The 21440-nt window shown below is 43.6% G+C and overlaps 1 protein-coding gene across 1 annotated transcript in view; it reads left to right on the top strand.

Moving 5' to 3' along the window:
- Positions 1 to 19235, top strand: part of PUDP (pseudouridine 5'-phosphatase) — a 449753-nt gene extending 430518 nt beyond the window's left edge. Inside the window, exon 4 of the mRNA XM_075335481.1 lies at positions 18961 to 19235. Coding sequence (XP_075191596.1) covers positions 18961 to 19137 — 177 coding nt within the window. The 3' untranslated portion in view covers positions 19138 to 19235. The remainder of the gene's footprint in view (positions 1 to 18960) is intronic.
- Positions 19236 to 21440: the final 2205 nt, after the last annotated feature.

Here is a 21440-nt window from a genome sequence, read left to right as displayed (position 1 = left end):
AGTGCAACCTACCTGGACACTTCAAGGCCATGTGCCCTCAGCGTCCCAAGGCCCCGGCTCCGTCCCCGTCCCAAGGGCCGCCCAAGGTGTATTGTGTGGGTGGGGGTGGTGGTAGGTCCCTGGACAGCTTCCAACCTGTCACCGTCGGCCAGTCTGTGACCATAGGACTGCGAGACAGCGCCTCGGAGGTGACTCTGGTGCGGCCTGAGATGGTGTCCCCCCAAGACTTGATCCCTGGAAAAACCCTCGCTGTCTCCGGGATTGGAGGCATTGACCCGGCGCTGCCTGTTGCTGACATTTATGTGGACTGGGGCGCAGGGCGAGGGGTGAGGGAGGTGGGGGTAACTGATCGGATCCCTGCAAACGTGCTACTTGGGACAGATTTGGGGCAGATAACCTCCCAGTTTGGGCCCCAACCAAGGGCTGAACCTTCAGCCCGTACTGACTTGACTCCTAACAATGTTAATGTGTTATCTATGAATGATGTAAGGGAGGAGGTCAGAGAAAGGTGTGACAATGCCTCTACAAGTAACCAGCCTGTGAGCTGGGATCTGCTGCCCTCTGCAGGGATAAGCAGAGAGCAGGGTGCTGCAGGGGGAGGACCAGTGTGTGGGGTGGGGGCTACCACAGCAAGTGTGGGGTCCCCAGAGATTTCACAGCGGGGTTCTGTTGCTGCAGGAGGGGAACAGGCAGGTGAGATTGGGGCCAGTCCAGGAGCGGAAGTGCTCCCAGGTAAGATCTCGGTGCATGGTTCCCCCACAACCGGGGTGTCAGGAAGCCAGGTAGGTCTGCCTGAACCGGCGACTTGGTCAGGAACGGAGGAGGAGCAGGCACGACCCACGGTCGCAGCGGCTGTGGCCGCTGTCACCCGCAGTGGGAGTGCTGGAAGCCAAGGGGCCTCCCGGAGGTCCGATAGCTCTTCCCCTTCTGACCAAGTGGCAGCCGAGTCAGGTGGAGGCCAGGACACAGGTCCCGGGGTACTGACTGAAGATGTGACAGTCTCGTCGATTCTGGCCACATCTAGTCAGGAGTTTCAGGCAGCGTTAGAAGCTGACGACAGCCTGAAAGCTCTAAAGGAGCAGGCGGCACAGCCTCCCTCGGACTCGGACCCGGAGCGAGTGGTCTGGGACCAAGGACGGCTGTACCGGGCCACGGTCCAGCAGGGTTCACCGGAGGCGTGGCCCAGGGACCGACAGTTGGTGGTACCCTATCCGTTCCGGACGGAGTTGTTGCGGATCGCACATGAGATTCCGATGGCCGGACACCTAGGGATCGCTAAGACCAAGGCCAGGTTAAACCAGCATTTCTACTGGCCAAAAATGGGGGCCGATGTGGCTGCCTACTGCCGTTCGTGTGAAACCTGTCAGAGAGTGGGGAAGGCGGGGCCACACCCCAAAGCCCCACTAGTATCTCTGCCAATCATCGATGAGCCTTTCAGGAGGGTGGCTGTGGATCTGGTCGGCCCGCTGGCCATCCCCAGCAGCTCCGGGAAACGCTTCATACTGACGGTAGTGGACTATGCCACCCGGTACCCAGAAGCAGTGGCCTTGTCGTCCATTCGGGCTGACAAGGTGGCCACCGCATTGCTGGAGATTTTCTCCCGAGTGGGTTTTCCCCAGGAAATGCTCACTGACCGGGGGACCCAATTCATGTCCCAGCTGATGGAGGCCCTCTGTAAGCAAGTCCAGGTGCGACATCTGGTGGCCAGCCCGTACCATCCACAGACTAATGGCCTGTGCGAGCGGTTCAATGGCACCTTAAAGCAGATGCTTAAGATGTTGGTCGACTCCCATGGGCGTGACTGGGAGCGGTATCTCCCACACCTGTTATTTGCTTACCGGGAGGTTCCACAGGCCTCAACAGGATTCTCACCGTTTGAGCTCCTGTACGGGCGACGTGTGCGGGGCCCCCTGGCTCTGGTGAAAGAGGCTTGGGAAGGGGATTTGGCCACCCCTGGAGTGTCGGTTATCGAGTATGTCATGCGCTTCCGGGACAAAATGCAGGCCTTGACGCAACTGGTACACGACAATATGGCTCAAGCCCAGGCCGATCAGAAGCGTTGGTACGACCAGAACGCTTGTGAGAGGACCTACCAAGTGGGTCAAGAGGTGTGGGTACTGGTCCCCGTACCACAGGACAAGCTTCAGGCAGCCTGGGAAGGCCCATACCTCGTGTACCAGCAGCTCAACCCTGTGACGTACCTGGTCACCCTGGACCCTGCCCGTGGAAGGCGGAAGCCCTTCCATGTGAACATGATGAAGGCACATCATGAGCGGGAGGCATGTGCACTCCCTGTGTGCAACCTGCCCGAGGAGGGAGAAGCGGAAACCCTCTTGGATATGCTAGCCCAGGTTAGGGCAGGCGGATCCATTGAGGATGTGGAGGTAGGCCACCAGCTCTTGGAAGACCAACGGTCCCAGCTGTGGGCCACCCTCCTCCCCTTCCGGGGGTTGTTTACCAACCAGCCCGGAAGGACTGACTTGGCTGTCCATCACGTGGACACTGGGGATCATCCCCCGATCCGGCGTTCAGCATATCGGGTCTCCCTGGAGGTGCAGCAACACATGCGCCAGGAGATTGACGAGATACTGAAGCTGGGGGTGATCCAGGCATCCAACAGCGCTTGGGCCTCGCCTGTAGTCCTCGTCCCTAAGAAGGACCGAACCACGCGGTTCTGCGTGGACTACAGGGGGCTCAATGCTGTCACGGTCGCCGATGCGTACCCAATGCCACGCATCGATGACCTGCTCGATCAGTTGGCCGGGGCTCAGTACCTGACCATCATGGATCTGAGCCGGGGATATTGGCAGATCCCCCTGACTCGCAAGGCCAGGGAACGCTCTGCCTTTATTACCCCATTTGGACTGTACGAGTCCACGGTGATGCCATTCGGGATGAGGAATGCCCCTGCCACTTTCCAGCGGATGGTCAACACCCTGCTCAAGGGACTGGAAGGGTACGCGGCCGCGTACCTGGATGACATTGCCGTCTTCAGTCCCACCTGGGAGGACCACCTAGAGCATCTAGCACAGGTGCTCAGGCGGATCCACCGGGCAGGTTTGACCATCAAGCCGGGAAAGTGTCAGCTGGCCATGAGCGAGGTCCAGTACCTCGGTCACCGGGTAGGTGGGAGAACACTGAAGCCCGAGCCTGAGAAAGTGGAAGCCATCGCATCCTGGCCCACCCCCAGGACCAAGAAGCAGGTGATGTCCTTCTTGGGGACCGCTGGGTACTATAGGAGGTTTGTTCCATGCTATAGTAGCCTGGCAAAGCCCTTGACGGACCTCACCAAGAAGAAGCTGCCCTCTGCAGTCGATTGGACAATGGACTGCGAGACAGCCTTCCGGGCCCTAAAGGACGCCCTGTCCAGCCCGCCCGTGCTACAGGCAGCCGACTTCACGCGGCCGTTTGTAGTACAGACCGACGCCAGTGACTTCGGCCTCGGTGCGGTGCTCAGCCAGGTGGACTCTGCGAGCCAAGAGCACCCAGTCTTGTACCTGAGCAGGAAGCTGTTACCAAGGGAAGTTGCCTATTCCACGATGGAGAAGGAGTGCCTGGCCATAGTGTGGGCCCTGCAGCGTCTGCAACCCTATCTATACGGGCGCCACTTCATCGTGGAGACGGACCACAATCCCCTCAGCTGGTTGCACACCGTCTCTGGGACGAATGGGCGATTGTTGCGATGGAGCCTTGCGCTCCAGCAATACAACTTCACCATTCGCCACAAAAGGGGCCGTGACCACGGTAACGCAGACGGGCTGTCCCGACAAGGAGAGGTCGCGGACGGGCGCACGGGGGAACACCGGAGTGTGCTGCCCCCTAGCGCCCTCAAAAGGGGGGAGGTGTGAGGTAAATCCGGAGAGATGACGATAAATCATGACATTCAAGTCATGTCAGGAAGCCCTCTCCTGGTGTCACCCCCCCCCCTTCCCTTCACACAACTGGTTTAGCAACAAATCCATGGCCATGTCCTGTGATATGGAAATGAGGTGGCTTAGGGACAATGGACACAGGATGACTCCCTGCCGTCACCCTGTAGTGGGGGCTGCTAGCTAGTTAGCAAGGCTATGGAAATAGCCAGACAGAACGACTCCAGTAAAAAATGGTTCATATCTCGCAAGCCATATTTCCGATAAATATGGCAACCATAAAAATGGTGTCTCCGCATGTGGACGATGCCGGCACACCCTTTTTATGGGAGCAGGACATTGGGAAATGCCCCAGGCGTGATATCAGCCAATGGGGAACTGGCAGACAGGTCATGAGTCCCCTCGTTCTGTAGCTAAATTCATAACTGTCACAATGAGAGCATTGGCGTCCGCCTACGACGCTCCCAGGCAAAGTTATGGCCAATATCCCCTTGGCTGGATAATTCTGATCCATGCAGGGGGAGTGGCAGTGCTTCCCTGTGAGGTCACTAAGGTAGGAGGGGACCTGGATCTGCCCAGGTTGATAACCCTACTTCGGCCATTTTCCAGTGTTCTTCTGCTCGGGGGCCTGGTTGGGAAAGACCTGTGAGAGAGTTCCTAGAAACCTGGTCTACAGCGCCCCCCTGTGGCCAGACGCACAAGGTAACTGATTGAACTGTGTGTGCCTGTTTGTAACCCATGCTTTGCTTGTAACTGTACTCTGACATAACTGTATATTCTGTAGATTCCCTATTGTATATATTGTAGTTTCTAGTGTGCTTTAGGCGATTAAATTATATAATTAATCTTGGGCTGTTCTGTTATCTCGATCTTGAATCCCACGTCTGTGTGTTCGGCTAATAGTTACCGTGAAGCGGTTGGTGGCAGCGAGTTGTGCCAAGGATTATTGTGGGGAGGCCAGTGAGATTCGGGAAGATATTATATATTCCGCCCGCGGAGGTCGGGGGAATATATACCCTACTCTCACCGGGGACCCTTCAATAATCGGCATAAGTAGTATAGCGGCCTCCTTGCTTATTGTCGGGCAATTCCATAATTGGCCTGACTATAAGAGGGGCGCTAGAGAGCGCGTCACGTGCTCTGTCTGTCGGTCGGGAGGTATAAAGTAGGGGTGACCCCCACTTGTTACCCCCCGATTGTGACGTACTGGTAGCCAGCGCGGGGGATTTCTGAGTGACCCCCCCGGTGGTTTGTGACAGCACCCTTCAAATCTCAGTGACCTAGAGCAGTTTTCCAAAGAAAAATGGTCTAAAATTCCAGGAGAGCATTGTAAGAAACTCATTTATGGTTACCAGAAGTGGTTGTTCACAGTTATTTTGGCTAAAGGTTGTGCAACCAAGTATTAGGCTAAGGGTCTCAATACTTTTGTCTGGCCCATTTTTGGAGTTTTGTGTGAAATGATCAATGATTTGATTTTTGTGTCATTCTCTTTTGTGTTTTTTCATTGCAAGCAAAATAAATGAAGTTAATAATACCAAAGAATTTGTGATTGCAATCATTTTCAAGAAGAAACTGAGTATTATCTGACAGAATTGCAGGGGTGCCAATACTTTTGGCCAGCACTGTAGATACTCAACTCTACTTGTAGCATTTACCAATCATAGGGATCACTGCAATACTGCTGACAACTGTCGCATATAACTTTCCATTCATGTACTTAAATGCACATTGGGGGAAAGAAAGAACTACCATAAGAGTTTATGCTCAACAGGAGAGAGAGGACTCCACTGATCCTCTAGATCTTGCTTAAAGAGGTTGTTCGGTCTACAATGAAAAGCTTGCAAACACTCTGTGTAAAAGCAGACACACGAATCCTCCCAGCCCATGCACTGAGCTTTGCGAGGATTTGCCAGAGTCAGAGTTGGAAACGGTGCACGTGACCACAAGTATGCAAATTGCATACTCCTTGAGTATGATTAATGTGTGTAGCCATTTGCACCACCTCTCTATAAACAGCAATGCATGTATCTGCCCACCATAAGTGATAATTTTTAGACCCTTTTTACAATTTAGTTAGTCTAAAAAGTCTTAATTTAAAAGTGTTGTTAAACATGCTGTTGGTTTGGATTACAGAACTGAAAACGTGACACCAAACAAAACTCACAGTGTTCTACAATTTTTTTTCCAGGCAATTAGAGGCTTTTTAGTTATGCAATTCATACACATTTATTCACAGGAAAAAAAAAATTGGAGGAAAATTTGGCAAAGCTGGCATATTCAAATTTCAAAAAATCCACTCATCTCTGATAAGTTATATACAGTACCTTGCGAATGTATTCGCCCCCCTTGAATTTTTCAACCTTTTTCTACATTTCAGGCTTCAAACAACATAAATATAAAAATTTAAATTTTATGGTGAGAAGCAACATGTGGGACACAATTGTAAAAATGAACGATATTTATTGCTTATTTTAAATTTTTGAAAAAAAATAAATAACTGAAAAGTGGGGCGTGCAATATTATTTGCCCCTTTTACTTTCATGTAGCAATCTTATTCAAGACGTTCATTGAGGATCTCTGAGTGATCCAATGTTGTCCTAATGATGATAAATATAATCCACCTGTGTGTAATCAAGTCTCCGTATAAATGCACCTGCTCTGTGATAGTCTCAGTGTTCTGTTTAAAGTGCAGGTCCATGATACTGTTGTTGGGAAGTTTAAATCTGGATTTGGTTGCAAAAAGATTTCCAAAACTGTAAACATCCCAAGACGCACTGTGCAAGTTATCATATTGAAATGGAAGGAGTATCATACCACTACAAATCTACCAAGACGCGGCCGTCCCTCAAAAATTTCATGTCAAACAAGGAGAAGTCTAGTCAGAGATGCAGCCAAGGGGCCCATGATCACTCTGGATGAACTGCAGAGATCTACAGCTGAGGTATGAGAGTCTGTCCATAGGACAACAATCAGTCGTACACTGCACAAATCTGGCCTTTATGGAAGAGTGGCAAGAAGAATGCCATTTCTCAAAGATATCCATTAAAAGTGTCGTTTAAAGTTTGCCACAAGCCACCTGGGAGACACACCAAACATGTGGAAGACGTTGCTCTGGTCAGATGAAACCTAAATTGAACTTTTGGGGCACAATGCCAAATGATAAGTTTGGCATAAAAGCAAAACAGCTCATCACCCTGAACACGCCATCCCCACTGTCAAATATGGTGGTGGCAGCATCATTGTTTGGGCCTGCTTTTCTTCAGCAGGGACAGGGAAGGTGATTAAAAGTGATGGGAAGATGGATGGAGCCAAATACAGGACCATTCTTGAAGAAAACCTGTTGGAGTCTGCAAAAGACCTTAGACTGGAACAGAGATTTGTCTTTCAACAAGAAAATGATTCCAAACATAAAGCAAAATCTACAATGGAATGGTTCAGAAATAAACGTATCCAGTTGTTAGAATGGCCAAGTCACAGTCCAGACCTGAATCCAATTGAGAATCTGTGGAAAGAGCTGAAAACTGCTGTTCACAAACGCTCTCCATCCAACCTCACTCAGCTCCAGCTATTTGCAAAGGAAGAATGGGCAAGAATTTCAGTCTCTTAATGTGCAAAACTGATAGAGACATACCCCAAGCGACTTGCAGCTGTAATCACAGCAAAAGGTGGCGCTACAAAGTATTAACTTAAAGGGGCCGAATAATATTGCACGCCCCACTTTTCATTTTTTTATTTTTTACAAAAATTTAAAATAAGCAATAAATATCGCTCACCTTCACATTTGTGTCCCGCTTGTTGTTGATTCTTCACCATAAAATTTAAAATTTTTATCTTTATGTTTGAAGCCTGAAATGTGGGAAGGGTTGAAAAATTCAGAGGGCCGGAATAGTTTCGCAAGGCACTATATAATGGTGCCAGTTTATCAAGTCCATCAATTTTTTTTTTCCACCAATATTGATGAGAGGACGGTGTGCTATGCCAGAAATTTTTCACTAATCTCAGACTGGAATAAATTTTCTGTAATAATGTATGCCACAGCTCATCATTAATTAGATAAGCCGTTGTGTCTTGCACCCGACTCTCCATTGTCTTACTCTAATGCCACTTATTTTGGTGTAGCTGGAAGAAACTGGCATGAAAACGACAAATGTACTATTTTTCCGACCTTTCAAATCATTTTCTTTAGAATTCTGTCGAAATTGCTTTTGAAGATTTGGGGCCTTGCATTTTGTTTAGTGTGTTGTAAATATTTCATTGAGATGATTCTAAACAATTTTTCCAAATATTTCTATTTTTTGTGTAGCTTACATTTGTGAGATGCTGTAAAAAGCTATTTAAAATCCTTTGCAATAAGTAAAAATATTTTCATTTTTCTGCTTTATATCAGCAGGAAAATGTTGTTCTCAGCCTGCATCTGTCACAGTGAATAAGAGTCACATACATTTTTTTTATATTGTAACTTTTATATCTATTTATGTAATAACAAAAATCAAAGGTACCAGTATATTTGTGGAAAAATCCAGCTACTTTGTTTTGGTTCCTAATCCTTACACATTTGTACAGAATATTTTAATTTATTTTTATAAATCATGGTCTTCAATATCTTCTATAGAATACGAACTAAACAAGCTGAAAGCTGTTTCATGCTGTCCAGTGTATGGGAACCATAAATCAGAATAATACCCATGCATTTCAAGCTATGGTTTTCTCTGAAATCCTGCTGTTTGTAAGAATACATACATTTCAAGGCTGGCTGAGGACCATGTCGATCTGGTGACCATTTCAAAAGGCTTTCCTGCCCCATTCCTCTTGATTGACAGGTCACACCATAAGTTTCTATAAGGAGAGACCTGTGACTTTAGTGGAACAGGGCAAGGAGGAGGTGTAACAGCATAAAACATAGTAGACTGAAATTGTAGAACCTTTGTCTTATTCATAATGTCTGTAGTTCAGCATGAATTAGCTCTCAGGTTCACCGTAAAGGCTCAGACATCATTTTGCACATTGGATTGTCCATCTCAAGGACAGATAACAGTTTAGGATCTCTAAGGGGTACTTCTCACATAGCGAGATCGCTAGCGAGATCGCTGCTGAGTCACGTTTTTTGTGACGCCCCAGTGACCTCATTAGCGATCTCGCTGTGTGTGACACAGAACAGCAATCTGGCCCCTGCTGTGAAATCGCTGCTCGTTACATAATGCTCTGGTTCATTTTTTGGACGTTGCTCTCCCGCTGTGAAGCACACATCGCTGTGTTTGACAACAAGAGAGCAACGATCTGAATGTGCAGGGAGCAGGGAGGCGGCTTCTGGCAGCCTGCGGTAAGCTGTAACCAAGGTAAATATCGGGTAACCAAGCGAAGCGCTTTGCTTGGTTATCCGATATTTATCTTGGTTACTAGTGTACGCCGCTCTCAGGCTGCCAGCGCCGGCTCCCTGCAAACGTAGCCAGAGTACACATCGGGTAACTAAGCGAATCGGTTTGCTTATTAACCCGATGTGTACTCTGGCTACGAGTGCAGGGAGCCAGCGCTAAGCGGTGTGTGCTGGTAACCAAGGTAAATATAGGGTAACCAAGCGAGGTGCTTTGCTTGGTTACCCGATTATTACCTTAGTTACCAAGCACAGCATCGCTTCCACACGTCGCTGAGGGCTGGGGGCTGATCACTGGTCACTGGTGAGATCTGCCTGATTGACAGCTCCCCAGCGACTATGTAGCGACACACCAGCTATCCTGACCAGGTCATATCGTGGTCGGAATCGCTGGTACATCATTTAGTGAGACAGAACCCTTACTTCAGCGCCTGATTAGAGTAAGGATATAGGCAAGACGCAAACAAAGGTTAGCGCTATAGCGCTGCTTCTCCAAGTGTCCTGATTAATGAAAGGGCTTGCAATGCTTCATGAATCAGGAGCCCTTAACTCCAGCACACCTCCACACATGGAGCCAGCTGTCTTTATGATAACTGTTTGACAATAGTGTGGTCCTTGATCCATACTTTCAACCATCTTAATAAAATACATCTCATAAGTTAGAAAGAAGGCAAAAGGAGTATGACCACAGAATCAGTATATAAAGTGTTTGTAGTAAATAACCAAAGTTGTGCAAGGACAATGTGGGTGCAGTCTATGTATAAGTGTACACTATTTGCCAATTTTCTTTGAGTGTGGGGGAGGCAACTGGAGAAGAGAAACCACTCAGAACAATTGGCAAATCTGGCTCCTATCAAAGTCTTGGAATAGTGTGAGGATAGGTTGTCTAATAATATGTATGGCTATGGTGGCTTACAGAAATATCCAGAAGTTGCCAAATTCTTTTACACATAGTAAGTTCTTGTACAGTGTGACTAAGTAAGCCAGCTTGACAATTTATAACCTCATATCATAATGTCTCAAATTACAACTTTGGACAAATGTAGTTACTTTTTTTCTTTTAATTTCCATTTTGTGACTATATCACATTAAAAAGAAAAAGTTATAACCACACTATATTTTGTGCATTACAGAAAGCTAAATTATGCAGGTTACTGCAATTTTCATTGGACTATATTCTAGAAGTAATGCTGTGATAAGTGCATGAGCAGCAAGCAATTTTGACTGTGACCATTTGAAAGAATATGAACAGACAGTGAGCACAATGGGCAGTTTGCCTCCAGCTAAACACATTTAAAAAGAGCCATTGAGATGTACATATTGTGAACAAAGAAAACACCTGACATTTAAATATATGTATAATGACACAATTTCAAGTAAAGCTTCAGTCATTTGGTGATAAAAGATTGGCTATTTCTGAAGCCTGTTTCCTAAATAGCCATATCAAATAATTAAAATAGAATTACTTTTAGTAATTTGTATTGCTTTATAAAAACTAAACAATAAAGACAGTGACCTAATTTTTTCGAAAATCTAAAATTACTTGTTGGTTGTATTAAGCGATTAATATTAGAGTTGAGCATATCTCCCAAAATTAGGTAGAGGAATTAGATTCAATGAAGTAAAATTAATGCAAATTGAATCAGCTGGAGTGGGGTTAAAAAAAGTTACCATATTTTTTGGATTATAAGACACACTTTTCCTCCCAAAAATTTAGGAGGAAAATGAGGGGTGCGTTTTAAAATCCAAATGGCGCTTACAAGGGGGTGGTGGAGAGGGGTCACAGGAGACAGGGCAATGCTGTGTGCTGTGCTGTGGGTGCTGCTCTCTGTGGCACTGCTCTGTGCGGTGGGTGGTGCGGCTCTGTATGGCGGGAGGCATGGCTCTGAGTGGCAAGTGGCGCTGCTCTGTGCGGTGGACAGCGAGGCGAGGACCATTCTGAAAATGTCGGCAGTACGTTCTTCAAAAATGGTGACCAGAGTCGGTGCATGCGGAGATGGAGGTCTCGGCTCAAGCTTTCATCTACACACACGCCGACTCTGGCCGCCAATTTTTTTGAATCCTGCATTACGACATCTTTAGAATGGCCAATGACTCATCACCCACAGCGAGCACCAGCACAGAGCAGCGCCGGGTGACTCAGCACAGAGCAGGATGGCTGCCCAAGCACAGAGCAGCGATGGCTGCCCCAGCACCGCGCCACAGCCCGCAGTGAGCATCTTGGCCCCCCTCTGCACTGCCCACAGCATTGCCGTACTCCAGAACTGTCCCTGGCTCCTGTGACCCTTCTTCACCACTGCTGCCGCCCCTCTCCAGTGAAACACTACCGGATTATAAAACAAACCCCATATTTGTTTACTTTTTTAATCTCTAAATTTGAGGTGCATCTTATAATCCGGTGCGCAATTAAAAATACGGTATATTCCTTTCCTTTTGGCCCTTCCCATAACTGTCCCACTGTATTTGGTTCTTCGATCTGCTCTACTATCATCTGTCTTCTATCTTCATTCTGGCTAGGTCTTCTGGTCACTGGGTCTTTTAGCTGGCATTTGTTGCACCACATCCATGGTTGCCTAGGTAGGGCTTAGTGAATGGAGGCCCTCGATGGATGAAATATAAAATAAGTGACTGAAAGGCATACGGTGCTGGACAGTTGTGGCAAAATGGAGACTGACCAACTGCCAATTTATTGACTTTGCACAAAGCAAATGGCAAAAAATGGATTCTGTTAAATCTGAACTTTTTCTAAAATCTGACTTTTAGGGGTTTTTGTTAAACTGGATGTTAAATCATTTAGAATAAAATCACTCATCTCTAGTTGATATAAGAGCTGAATAAACAAAAATTAAGGAATATAACATGGTTGATAATTTGTAATGATCTGCCATAACATTCAGAGTTAGTGGTATAAATGGTTGGTAATACTAATTTTCATAAATACAGTTAATGCATATTGGCTTGCTAGACTGAAAACATCTGATATAGTCACACATAGTTTGATTATAGGGCTTGATGACATAGTATGTCCTGATGAAATAACCTGCTGAAGGAAATAAATCAATGAGGGAGGTGGACTTCTATCTAGTTTATTTATTTTAACACTTAATTTTGTATTATTCTTTAAATATGCTTTAGAGGATATTCAGCTATGCAAACTTTTATGGTTTTGAGATCAGCTGCCATAAATGGAAAGCACATCATGGATACTAACTTAAGAGGGAATCTGTCAGCAGGATTTCAAACATTTTAGTATATGTGCAGGTAGCTCTGGCAAACAAAAGTCCACTGATATCTTTACATGACCATTACGCTTCTTCATTACTGAGAAATCAGCGTTCCAGTTGATGTGCAAATTAGGCCATAGATCTGAAGTTTTTGTCACTCCAGCTCTATTTTCTGCCCAGCGCTACCTCCTCCTGTTTGACTGGCAGACTCTATACTATAGGATTTCATACAAAGGAGCATTTAATCAAGCATGAGGAAGCGGCACTGGGCAGGAAATAGAGCAGAAGTGACAGAGGTTTCAGATCTACTGTAAACTTTAGCATATCAATTCAAAATCTGATTTTCAGTAAAAGAAGAATGGAGTCCTCATGTAAAGGTATTGCTGCATGTGTCTTTGAAAAAGTTACTCACATCTGTAAGTTGCTTGGGGTGGGAAGAGCTGCAGACAGATTACCTTTAATTGTAAAGCAAGTAAAATTTTCAAATATTCTAGACATATAGAGACCCACAAGACTTCTCTTGTGGCCATATGTAAGTTTAGAGGATAAATCTTAATTAGCTCAATTTATGCTCTTAATTTTTTGCTCGTCTCCAATTAATCTATGGTCACAGAGCACAGTACTTGGGTTGACATAGGAAACAGTAGGTTATGTGGAATGATATGTGTGACTTGCCACCTTTTTAATTATAAGTACTCCATTGTGTTTCTTTAATAATTCAAGAGTAATTATGAGCTGTGAAATTCACTAACATGGACTCTATTAGAATGAAGAAAGCTGCTTTCAGTGGCATTTGGCCTCTGTACAGCACTTGAGGCTGTGGACATCAGCATAGATTGTATACAGTATATGGTATGTGAGTCCACAGTTATGGAAATTGGGTACAGAACATCCACAAAATCTATTCATATTGAAGCTGTATAGATAGCCACATGACATACTATAAATATTTGATAAATATGGCTTCCATTATTACACTATAGCTATATATAATATTCATTACAGTTTTTGGAAAGCAGCATGACCCACAACAGAACATCTGGCACTAATGTTTAGGGACATACCAAATATGATTTTGGAATCAATTAGGGTCAATTTCAATAATACTGCAAGTTAATTAATTCTAAGTTTTTATACTAAGCATTTTGTGAATATTTTGATATCTTTTTTTAATTTTTGATAAAACATTCTATATTATCACAAATATTAATTTTTAAGTGTTCTCTTAAAGGCCCTATACTCACTTGAAAAAAGTCAAACAAAGTTTGGCAGGCTAGTCGATTATATTCTTATAATATATACCGTATATATTTTTTTTCCAACTTTATTGAAAATTTTCTGTTTTTAACATCCAAAAAAACAAGAATAACAAATATTACACTGTTTCACAGACTGACATATGTTAAGAGCTGTCGACAAAACTAAGTGTGTATCATAAGATTCAATAAGGTCTAGGTGCTGGGAGTCACTTCATGGTCTATCGGGGGGATCGAGGGAGGACCTCTGGACTAGTAAAGTTTTATAGATAGGACATTGCAGCATAGGTATCCTAGTCGTGCCAAGTCCAGAGGAAACTGTCCTTATATCCTTAGAGCCATGCAAGGTAGCTGTCTTCAGCTCCATCTGGCAAATGTCCTTGACACGAGCTTATAAGTCCTCCTCAGATTGTGGGGCATATAATCCTCCTTAGATGGTGGGGCCACTTTTTTCCATGAGAGTGAGATGAGACATTTTACCGCTGTAAGAAGATGCAACAATAATTTTGTTTCGGCTTTGGCCAAATATTGTGGGAATATATTCAGCAGATAGATAACTAGGTCTAAAGGAAGGCTCCTGGTCAGGACCCTTTCAATCAAGCATTCCACTGTTCTTCAGAATCTTACTATGCCGGGACACGACCAAAAGATATAGAACAGGGAGGCACCACCACCTCCACATCTTCAGCAGATATTTGGTATAGAAGAATTAAATTTGTGGAGATATTCCGGTGTGTGGTACCATGTCATCAACAATTTAATTTGGTTCTCTTTATATAGGGTGTTAATAGAGGCCCTAGACCAATTAACCTTCCAGACCCATGCAGACAGTTCCTTCCCGATCCAGCACTCCCATCTCCGCATATACTGGTGAGTCGACGTTTATGGGGAGCCACTGTTAGAGAGGAGACCATATATGTCTGAGATCAGATAACTCATGAAAGAGTTATCTGTACATAAATATTCAAACCGAGAGGGGTTAGGAATCTGCTTTGGCCCCATAGTTGATAAAAAGTAATGGGCTATTTGGTAGGAGAAAAAAAGGCCAGGGGAACCTTGAACTTGTGATGAAGGTTAGCGAATGTCCTAAGCTTCCTCATGAGTGGGTCTACTAAATCTCGGAAGCAGATACCCAGTGCCGCCCATTGCCTCACTATCTCCAGCCCCATGGACATTGAAAGATGAGGAGTAAATAAAAACAGTGTAAGGAGGGAAGAAACTGGAGCCAGTTGGTACTTGAGCCTACACCTATTCCAAATTTCCCTGCTTAAGGCCATAGGACTCAGTAAATGGTGTGACGGGGAGTCCCAGGGTCTACTCCAGATAAGAGAACTTGGATGGTATGAGGCTAACCATAGTTTTTTGATCTGTGTCCATTTATTAAAAGCAGGGAAAGATGACAAAGAGGGTTATTGGTGGAGGTGAGTAGCATATAGGGTAAGGTCTGGACATGCCAAGCCTCCACATTTTTTAGGTGCACACAGGACCAAGTCAGGAATACAATGCCTGCCAGAATGCCAAATAAATCTTATAAGTTATGTCTTTACTCTCCTTTTAGAGGAAGCCTCACTGGGATTGTCTCAAACAGATATAAAAACCGTGGCAGCATGGACATCTTGACGGCTGCTATTCTGCCCAAGAGGGAAAGCCATAGAGAAGACCGTTTATTAAGACGAGCTTCCACCTCTCGGATTAAAGGGGGAAAATTAGCCTAGAACATGGCTTATAATATATTATTAGAAATAATATTAATAAATTAAATAAAGCGTATGGTGCTCCCTGACTTTCTCCCATTAGATAATATTGTGCTAAATAAGGATATAACATGTTACATTTTATTAACTGATCCTTTTATTGCTGTGAGGTAAGCCACTGTCTGAGGGGTTTGTTTATGGCTTATGGTGCATTTACATCAGTTGATAATAGGCATGTTTATGAACGCTCTTTCCTGATAATTCACTGGTATAAGTATGCTGGCTATCAACTGACAAATAACCATTTTGTTAATTCAGGTGATCAGATTTTTTATGCTGGCAAAATAAATAATTGTTATCAACATCATACCGCTCTGTACTAACAGGAAATGTGCTGCGCTTGACATTATACTACAGGGACAGGCCTGTAAATAAGCACAGAACAACTTGTGTGTTGTTAATCTGTGTTTAGTTTATGTTTAAATCATTTCACCATTGCTCCATTCTGCTGATTGAGAATCAATTTTTCCTAGTAATTCAAGATTTTTTTTATATATATATATATATATATATATATATATATATATATATACTATGGAACCTTGCTTAACGAGAACAGTCTGTTCTGGGAGTGTGCTTGTTAACCAAGTTACTCGTTAGGCAGAGCAAGATTTCCCATAGGAAATCATTGCAATGCAAACGATTCGTTCCACAACGTGTTAAATTTCCCATCCTGGTCCCCTATTGTGCCATTCCACACACGTGGAAACACACACAAATACGTACAAACTCACACAAACACACACAGACACACATGCACGCACGCACGCACACGCACATATTATATGCTCACCTTACCTTCCGTTCCATTGCCAGTCTCCTGGGACTTGCTGTTCTCTGGTACGGGGCCGGGCTGTGTATCGCGTTACCATAACAACGAGGGAGGAACTTCCCGGTCAGAGCGCTGACGTCAAATGCAGAGCCACTTGCCTCTGATTGGCCAGCGCGCTGCCTTTCAGTAGCGCCGACAGGAAGTTCCTCCCTCGTTGCTATGGATGTCGATACACAGCTTGGACTGGAGCACAGCGGCGAACTACAGCACCCAGGAGGCTGGCGCTGAAACGAAAGGTACACATATTATGTTATATTATATGCTCTCCTTACCTTCCATTCCAGACCCTCCTGGGTCTTGTAGTTCACCGCGAGGACGTCGCGATGTACCCGGGAACTACAAGAACCATGATGCCAGCGGTGGAACGGAAGGTAAGGTGAGCATAATACTGTATGTGTGTGCATGCATGTGTGTTTGTGCGTACATGTGTGTGATTATGTGGACTGCAAGTGTGGGTCAGAGTGCGGTGGATGTATGGAACCGGAAGTGTGTGCAGTGAGGATTTCGCTCATACAGCAAAACTTTCTCGTAAAGTGGGTTACAAATTTACAGAAAGCTTTGCTTGTTAAGCAAAAATCTCATTAAGTGGGTTACTTGTTAAGTGAAGTACCACTGTATATATATATATATATATATATATATATATATATATATATATATATATATACTAGCTGTTCTACCCGGCTTCGCCCGGGTTAATAACTGCTGTTAACAAAATAGAATGTATTAACAAAAATGTATTCTGCCCACAAACCACAAAACAAATAGAAATGCAATTATTAAATTGTTGCCTATATTAACCAATCAGAGCTCACATTAATTAACTGTAGTAAAATAGAAGCTAAGCTGTGATTGGTTGCTATTGGCAGCCTGATAAATCTCTAGGCAACAGAAAGCCCTCCCCCTGACAGTATATATTAGCTCACACATACACATTATAGACAGGTCATGTGACTGACAGCTGCCGTATTTCCTATGTGGTACATATGTTGTTCTTGTAGTTTGGCTGCTTATTAATGAGATTTTTTTTTGAAGGATAATACCAGACTTGTGTGTGTTTTAGGGCGATTATGTGGCGAGGTTGGTGTATGTGTGGTAAAATGTGTGCTGAGGGTGGTATATGTGCTCAAGTACGTGGTAGTGTGTGGCGCATTTTGTGTGTGTGTTCATATCCTCGAGTGTGGTGAGTATCCCATGTCGGGGCCCCACCTTAGCAACTGTACGGTATATACTCTTTGGCGCCATCGCTCTCATTCTTTAAGTCCCCCTTGTTCACATCTAGCAGCTGTCAATTTGCCCCCAACACTTTTTGTTTCACTTTTTCCCCATTATGTAGATAGGGGCGAAATTGATTGGTAAATTGGAATACGCGGGGTTAAAATTTCGCCTCACAACATAGCACCCGGCGCTGCCCGGGATAGTAACTGTCTCTCTGTTTCTCTCCCATTCTCTGTCTGTCTCCCGCTATGTATATATCTCTCTGTCTCTCTCTGTCTCTTTCCCTGTCTATCTCTTTCTTCGTCTGTCTCAATCTCTTTCTCCGTCTGTCTCAATCTCTTTCCCTGTCTGTCACTTTCCCTGTCTTTCACTTTCCCTGTCTGTCTCTTTCCCTCTCTTTCCCTGTCTGTCTCTTTGTCTGTTTCTGTCTCTTTGTCTGTGTCTGTCTCTTTGTGTCTGTCTCTTACCCTGTCTATGTCTGTTTCTTACTCTGTCTGTGTCTGCCTCTTTCCCTGTCTGTGTCTCTCTTTCCCTGGCTGCATTGTGACACGACAACATTCCATATAAGGGCGTGGCTGCGCATTCTTCTGAAGTTCTGGCTGCACTGTGGCTCCCAGCTCCATTCACTTTAATGGAGGCAAGTTTTTTGGCCAATAACTGTAAAGCGCGGGGTTAAAATTTCCGGTCGAAACATAGCTTATGACGCTCTCGGGGTCCATACGTGTGAGTGTGCAAAATTTTGTGGCTGTAGCTGCGACGGTGCGGATGCCAATCCCGGACATACAAACACACACACATACACACACATACACACACACACACACACACATTCAGCTTTATATATTATATATGTATATATATATATATATATATATATATATATATATATATATATATATATATATCGATATTTATAGAATTCCTGGTGAAGATTTTTTTCCTTTTCCATAGTACTGTATATTTTGCCATAACCAGCATGTATAACTTGTCCAACTGACAGCTGTTGAAGGTGTATGTAAAAATTAACTGGCTAACACTTCCTGTTCTGTAGAAATCCCTTCTCGATAGTGATGATTGAGCACTACCATTGCCCGGGTGCATGGTACGTTTGACGCTCAGACGGGCTTGACTCGTTAGCCGAGTATAATGGAAGTAAATGGGGAACACAGGCATTTTTCTGGTAGATTTTCTGGACAAATGCTCGAGTTCCTCATAGACTTCCGTTATACTTGGTTAACAAGTTGAGCCCGCCCGAGCGTCAAAATGTTCGTTATGAGTAATGAGCACCCGAGCATAGTAGTACTCACTCATCACTACTTCTCAACAGTTATCTTATCATCCCTGGCCTGATTACAATGAACATGATCTTTGGATGTGTGCAAGGTCATAAACTTTGAGTATAATGTAATAACGTTATTTACTTTATCTTTTCCCAGTGCCTTGTATTTGAAGATGCGCCAAATGGAGTTGAAGCCGGACTTGCAGCTGGCATGCAAGTGATTATGGTTCCAGATGAAAATTTGAATCGAGATCTTACAAAGAAAGCGACATTAGTCCTTCACTCTCTGGAGGAGTTTAAACCAGAATTATTTGGTTTACCACCATATGAATAAAGCTGTCAATAAAATGATTTAACATACAATTTGTCAATTTAAATAAGAAAGTCAATTAAACTACAATTGAAATAAATTTATCTCTTTATTTATCTCAATGTATTTGTCTGAATGTATATTTTTTAAGTACTATATTAAAATGTGGTTATAGTAAAAAAAAAATCAACTGTTTCTATCTTTAAAAAAATAATCTATCCAAAAATATTTGTATACAGTTCTATATGTGCAATTGTTTACAAGTAAAAAAAAAAATGGAAGTGGTGCCTAATTGCTATTTAGCATATTGACATGAACAAAAATACTGTTAAGATGTAGAAATGATTTCTTCACCAGTGTATGCAAGACGTGTGTCCACAACCATCTAGGGTGATTGGACATATTTCTCCGTACAAAAAATGTAAACATTATGCTTCTGTGTTAATTCTTCTATATGACCCTGCCACGATCTTTAATATTGTCAGGCATAACCAATGTCATTTCTAATGCTTAAAAATGTCTATATCTGTATAGGAGGCAAAAACAGTAATAATGAACCATAGGATAAATTACCTCTAACATACAGTGCTTTGCAAAAGTATCCACCCCCTTGGCTTTTTACCTATTTTGTTACATTTCAACCTGTGTTTACATATTTTTGTAAACTGATTTGTGTGTGATCAGCACTAAATAGTCTAAGTTGGGGAAGTGAAGTGAGAAAGATATAAGCAAAAATGTAAATTATCAAATAAAAATTGCCAAGTGCATATGTATTCACCCTTTTTGCAATGAAGCTCATAAAAGTTCCTGGTACAAGCAATTACCTATATAAGTCAGATGCTTAGTGGAAGGAAGTCCACCTGTGTGTAATCTAAGTATCCCATGCTCTGTCAGTATATACACACGTTTTCTGAAAGGCTACAGAGGCTGCAACACCATTAAGTAATAGGAACAACTAACAAAACAACACCATGAAGACCGAGGAGATCTCCAAGGAAGTCAGAAATAAAGTTATTGAGAAGTACAAGTTAGGGTTGGGTTTAAAAAAAAAAAAATCACTATGATGATCCCCAGAGCAACATAAAATCCATTATCATCAAATGGAAAAAATATAGTGCCACAACAAACTTCTCAGCCTTGGCATGGAGGGCATTAATCAGAGTGAAAGCATAGAGACCAAGGGTAACCCTGAAGTAGCTGCAGAGTTCCCTAGCATAGAATTAGGTATATGTCCATACAACCACAATAAGCCATGCCCTCTATTGAGCTAGCCTTTATGGAAGAGTCGCCAGAAAAAAAGCTTTTACTTTCAGCCAAAAACTGGAAGGCTTATTTTGATTTTGCCAAAACACATCTGGGAGAATCCACAAATGTATACAAGAAGGTACTGTGGTCAGATAACACCAAAATTTTACTTTTGGGCAAAAAAGGTAAATGCTATGTCTGGTGCCAATGCAACACAGCTCTTCACTGCAAGAACACCATCCACAGAGTGAAACATGATGGTAGCAGCATCATGCTGTGGGAATTTGTTTTGGCAGCAAAGACATGGAAAATTATCCAAGTCAAGGGGAAGATGGATGGGTGCAAAATACAGGGATATTCTTGAGCACAATCTGTTTCAGTCTGTCAGTAATTTGAGACTGAGACAGAGGCTAACCTTCCAACAAGACAATGACCCAAAGCATACTGCTAAAGCAATAATCGAGTGGGTTAAGGGGAAAGTGTAATTGTAGTGGAGTGGCCTAGTCAAAGCCCGGACCTTAATCCAATTAAGAATCTGGGGTCAGACTTGAAGATTGCTAATCACCTGAGGAAAACATCTAACTTGTATGAGCTGGATCAGTTTTGCCTTAAGGAATGTGCAAAAATCCCAGTACCAAGATTTGGAAAGCTCATAGAGACTTATTCACATCAACTTACAGCTGAAATTGTCATAAAAGGAGGCTCTTAGAAGCACAGACTTTAAGGGGTGAATAGTTATGCACACCAAAGTTTTCAGTTATTTTGTCCTATTTGATGTTTGCTTTATAAAATTAAAACCAAATGTTCACAAGTGTAGGCATGTTCTTTACATGAACTGATGCAAACCCTCAAAAAAAAATCCACCGTGAAATTTCACATTGTGAGGTAGCAAAACACAAAAAATGTCAAGGGGATGAATACTTTCACAACTCATTGCATGTATTTTTCTATCTTAATTCCTCAATATTTTTTTTATTGTCTTTCAAATGTATAATGCACAGACATATATAAATACAAGTATGTTACAAGTAGAAAAAGGATTAAAAATAAAACCCTCGTAATGTGATAAACAAATATGTTAA

This window comes from Anomaloglossus baeobatrachus, chromosome 2, assembly GCF_048569485.1.
Source record: "Anomaloglossus baeobatrachus isolate aAnoBae1 chromosome 2, aAnoBae1.hap1, whole genome shotgun sequence".
In the NCBI taxonomy this organism is placed as follows: Eukaryota; Metazoa; Chordata; class Amphibia; order Anura; family Aromobatidae; genus Anomaloglossus; species Anomaloglossus baeobatrachus.
The sequence above is the reverse complement of the archived record's forward strand: the minus strand, read 5'-3'. Positions and strand labels throughout refer to the sequence as shown.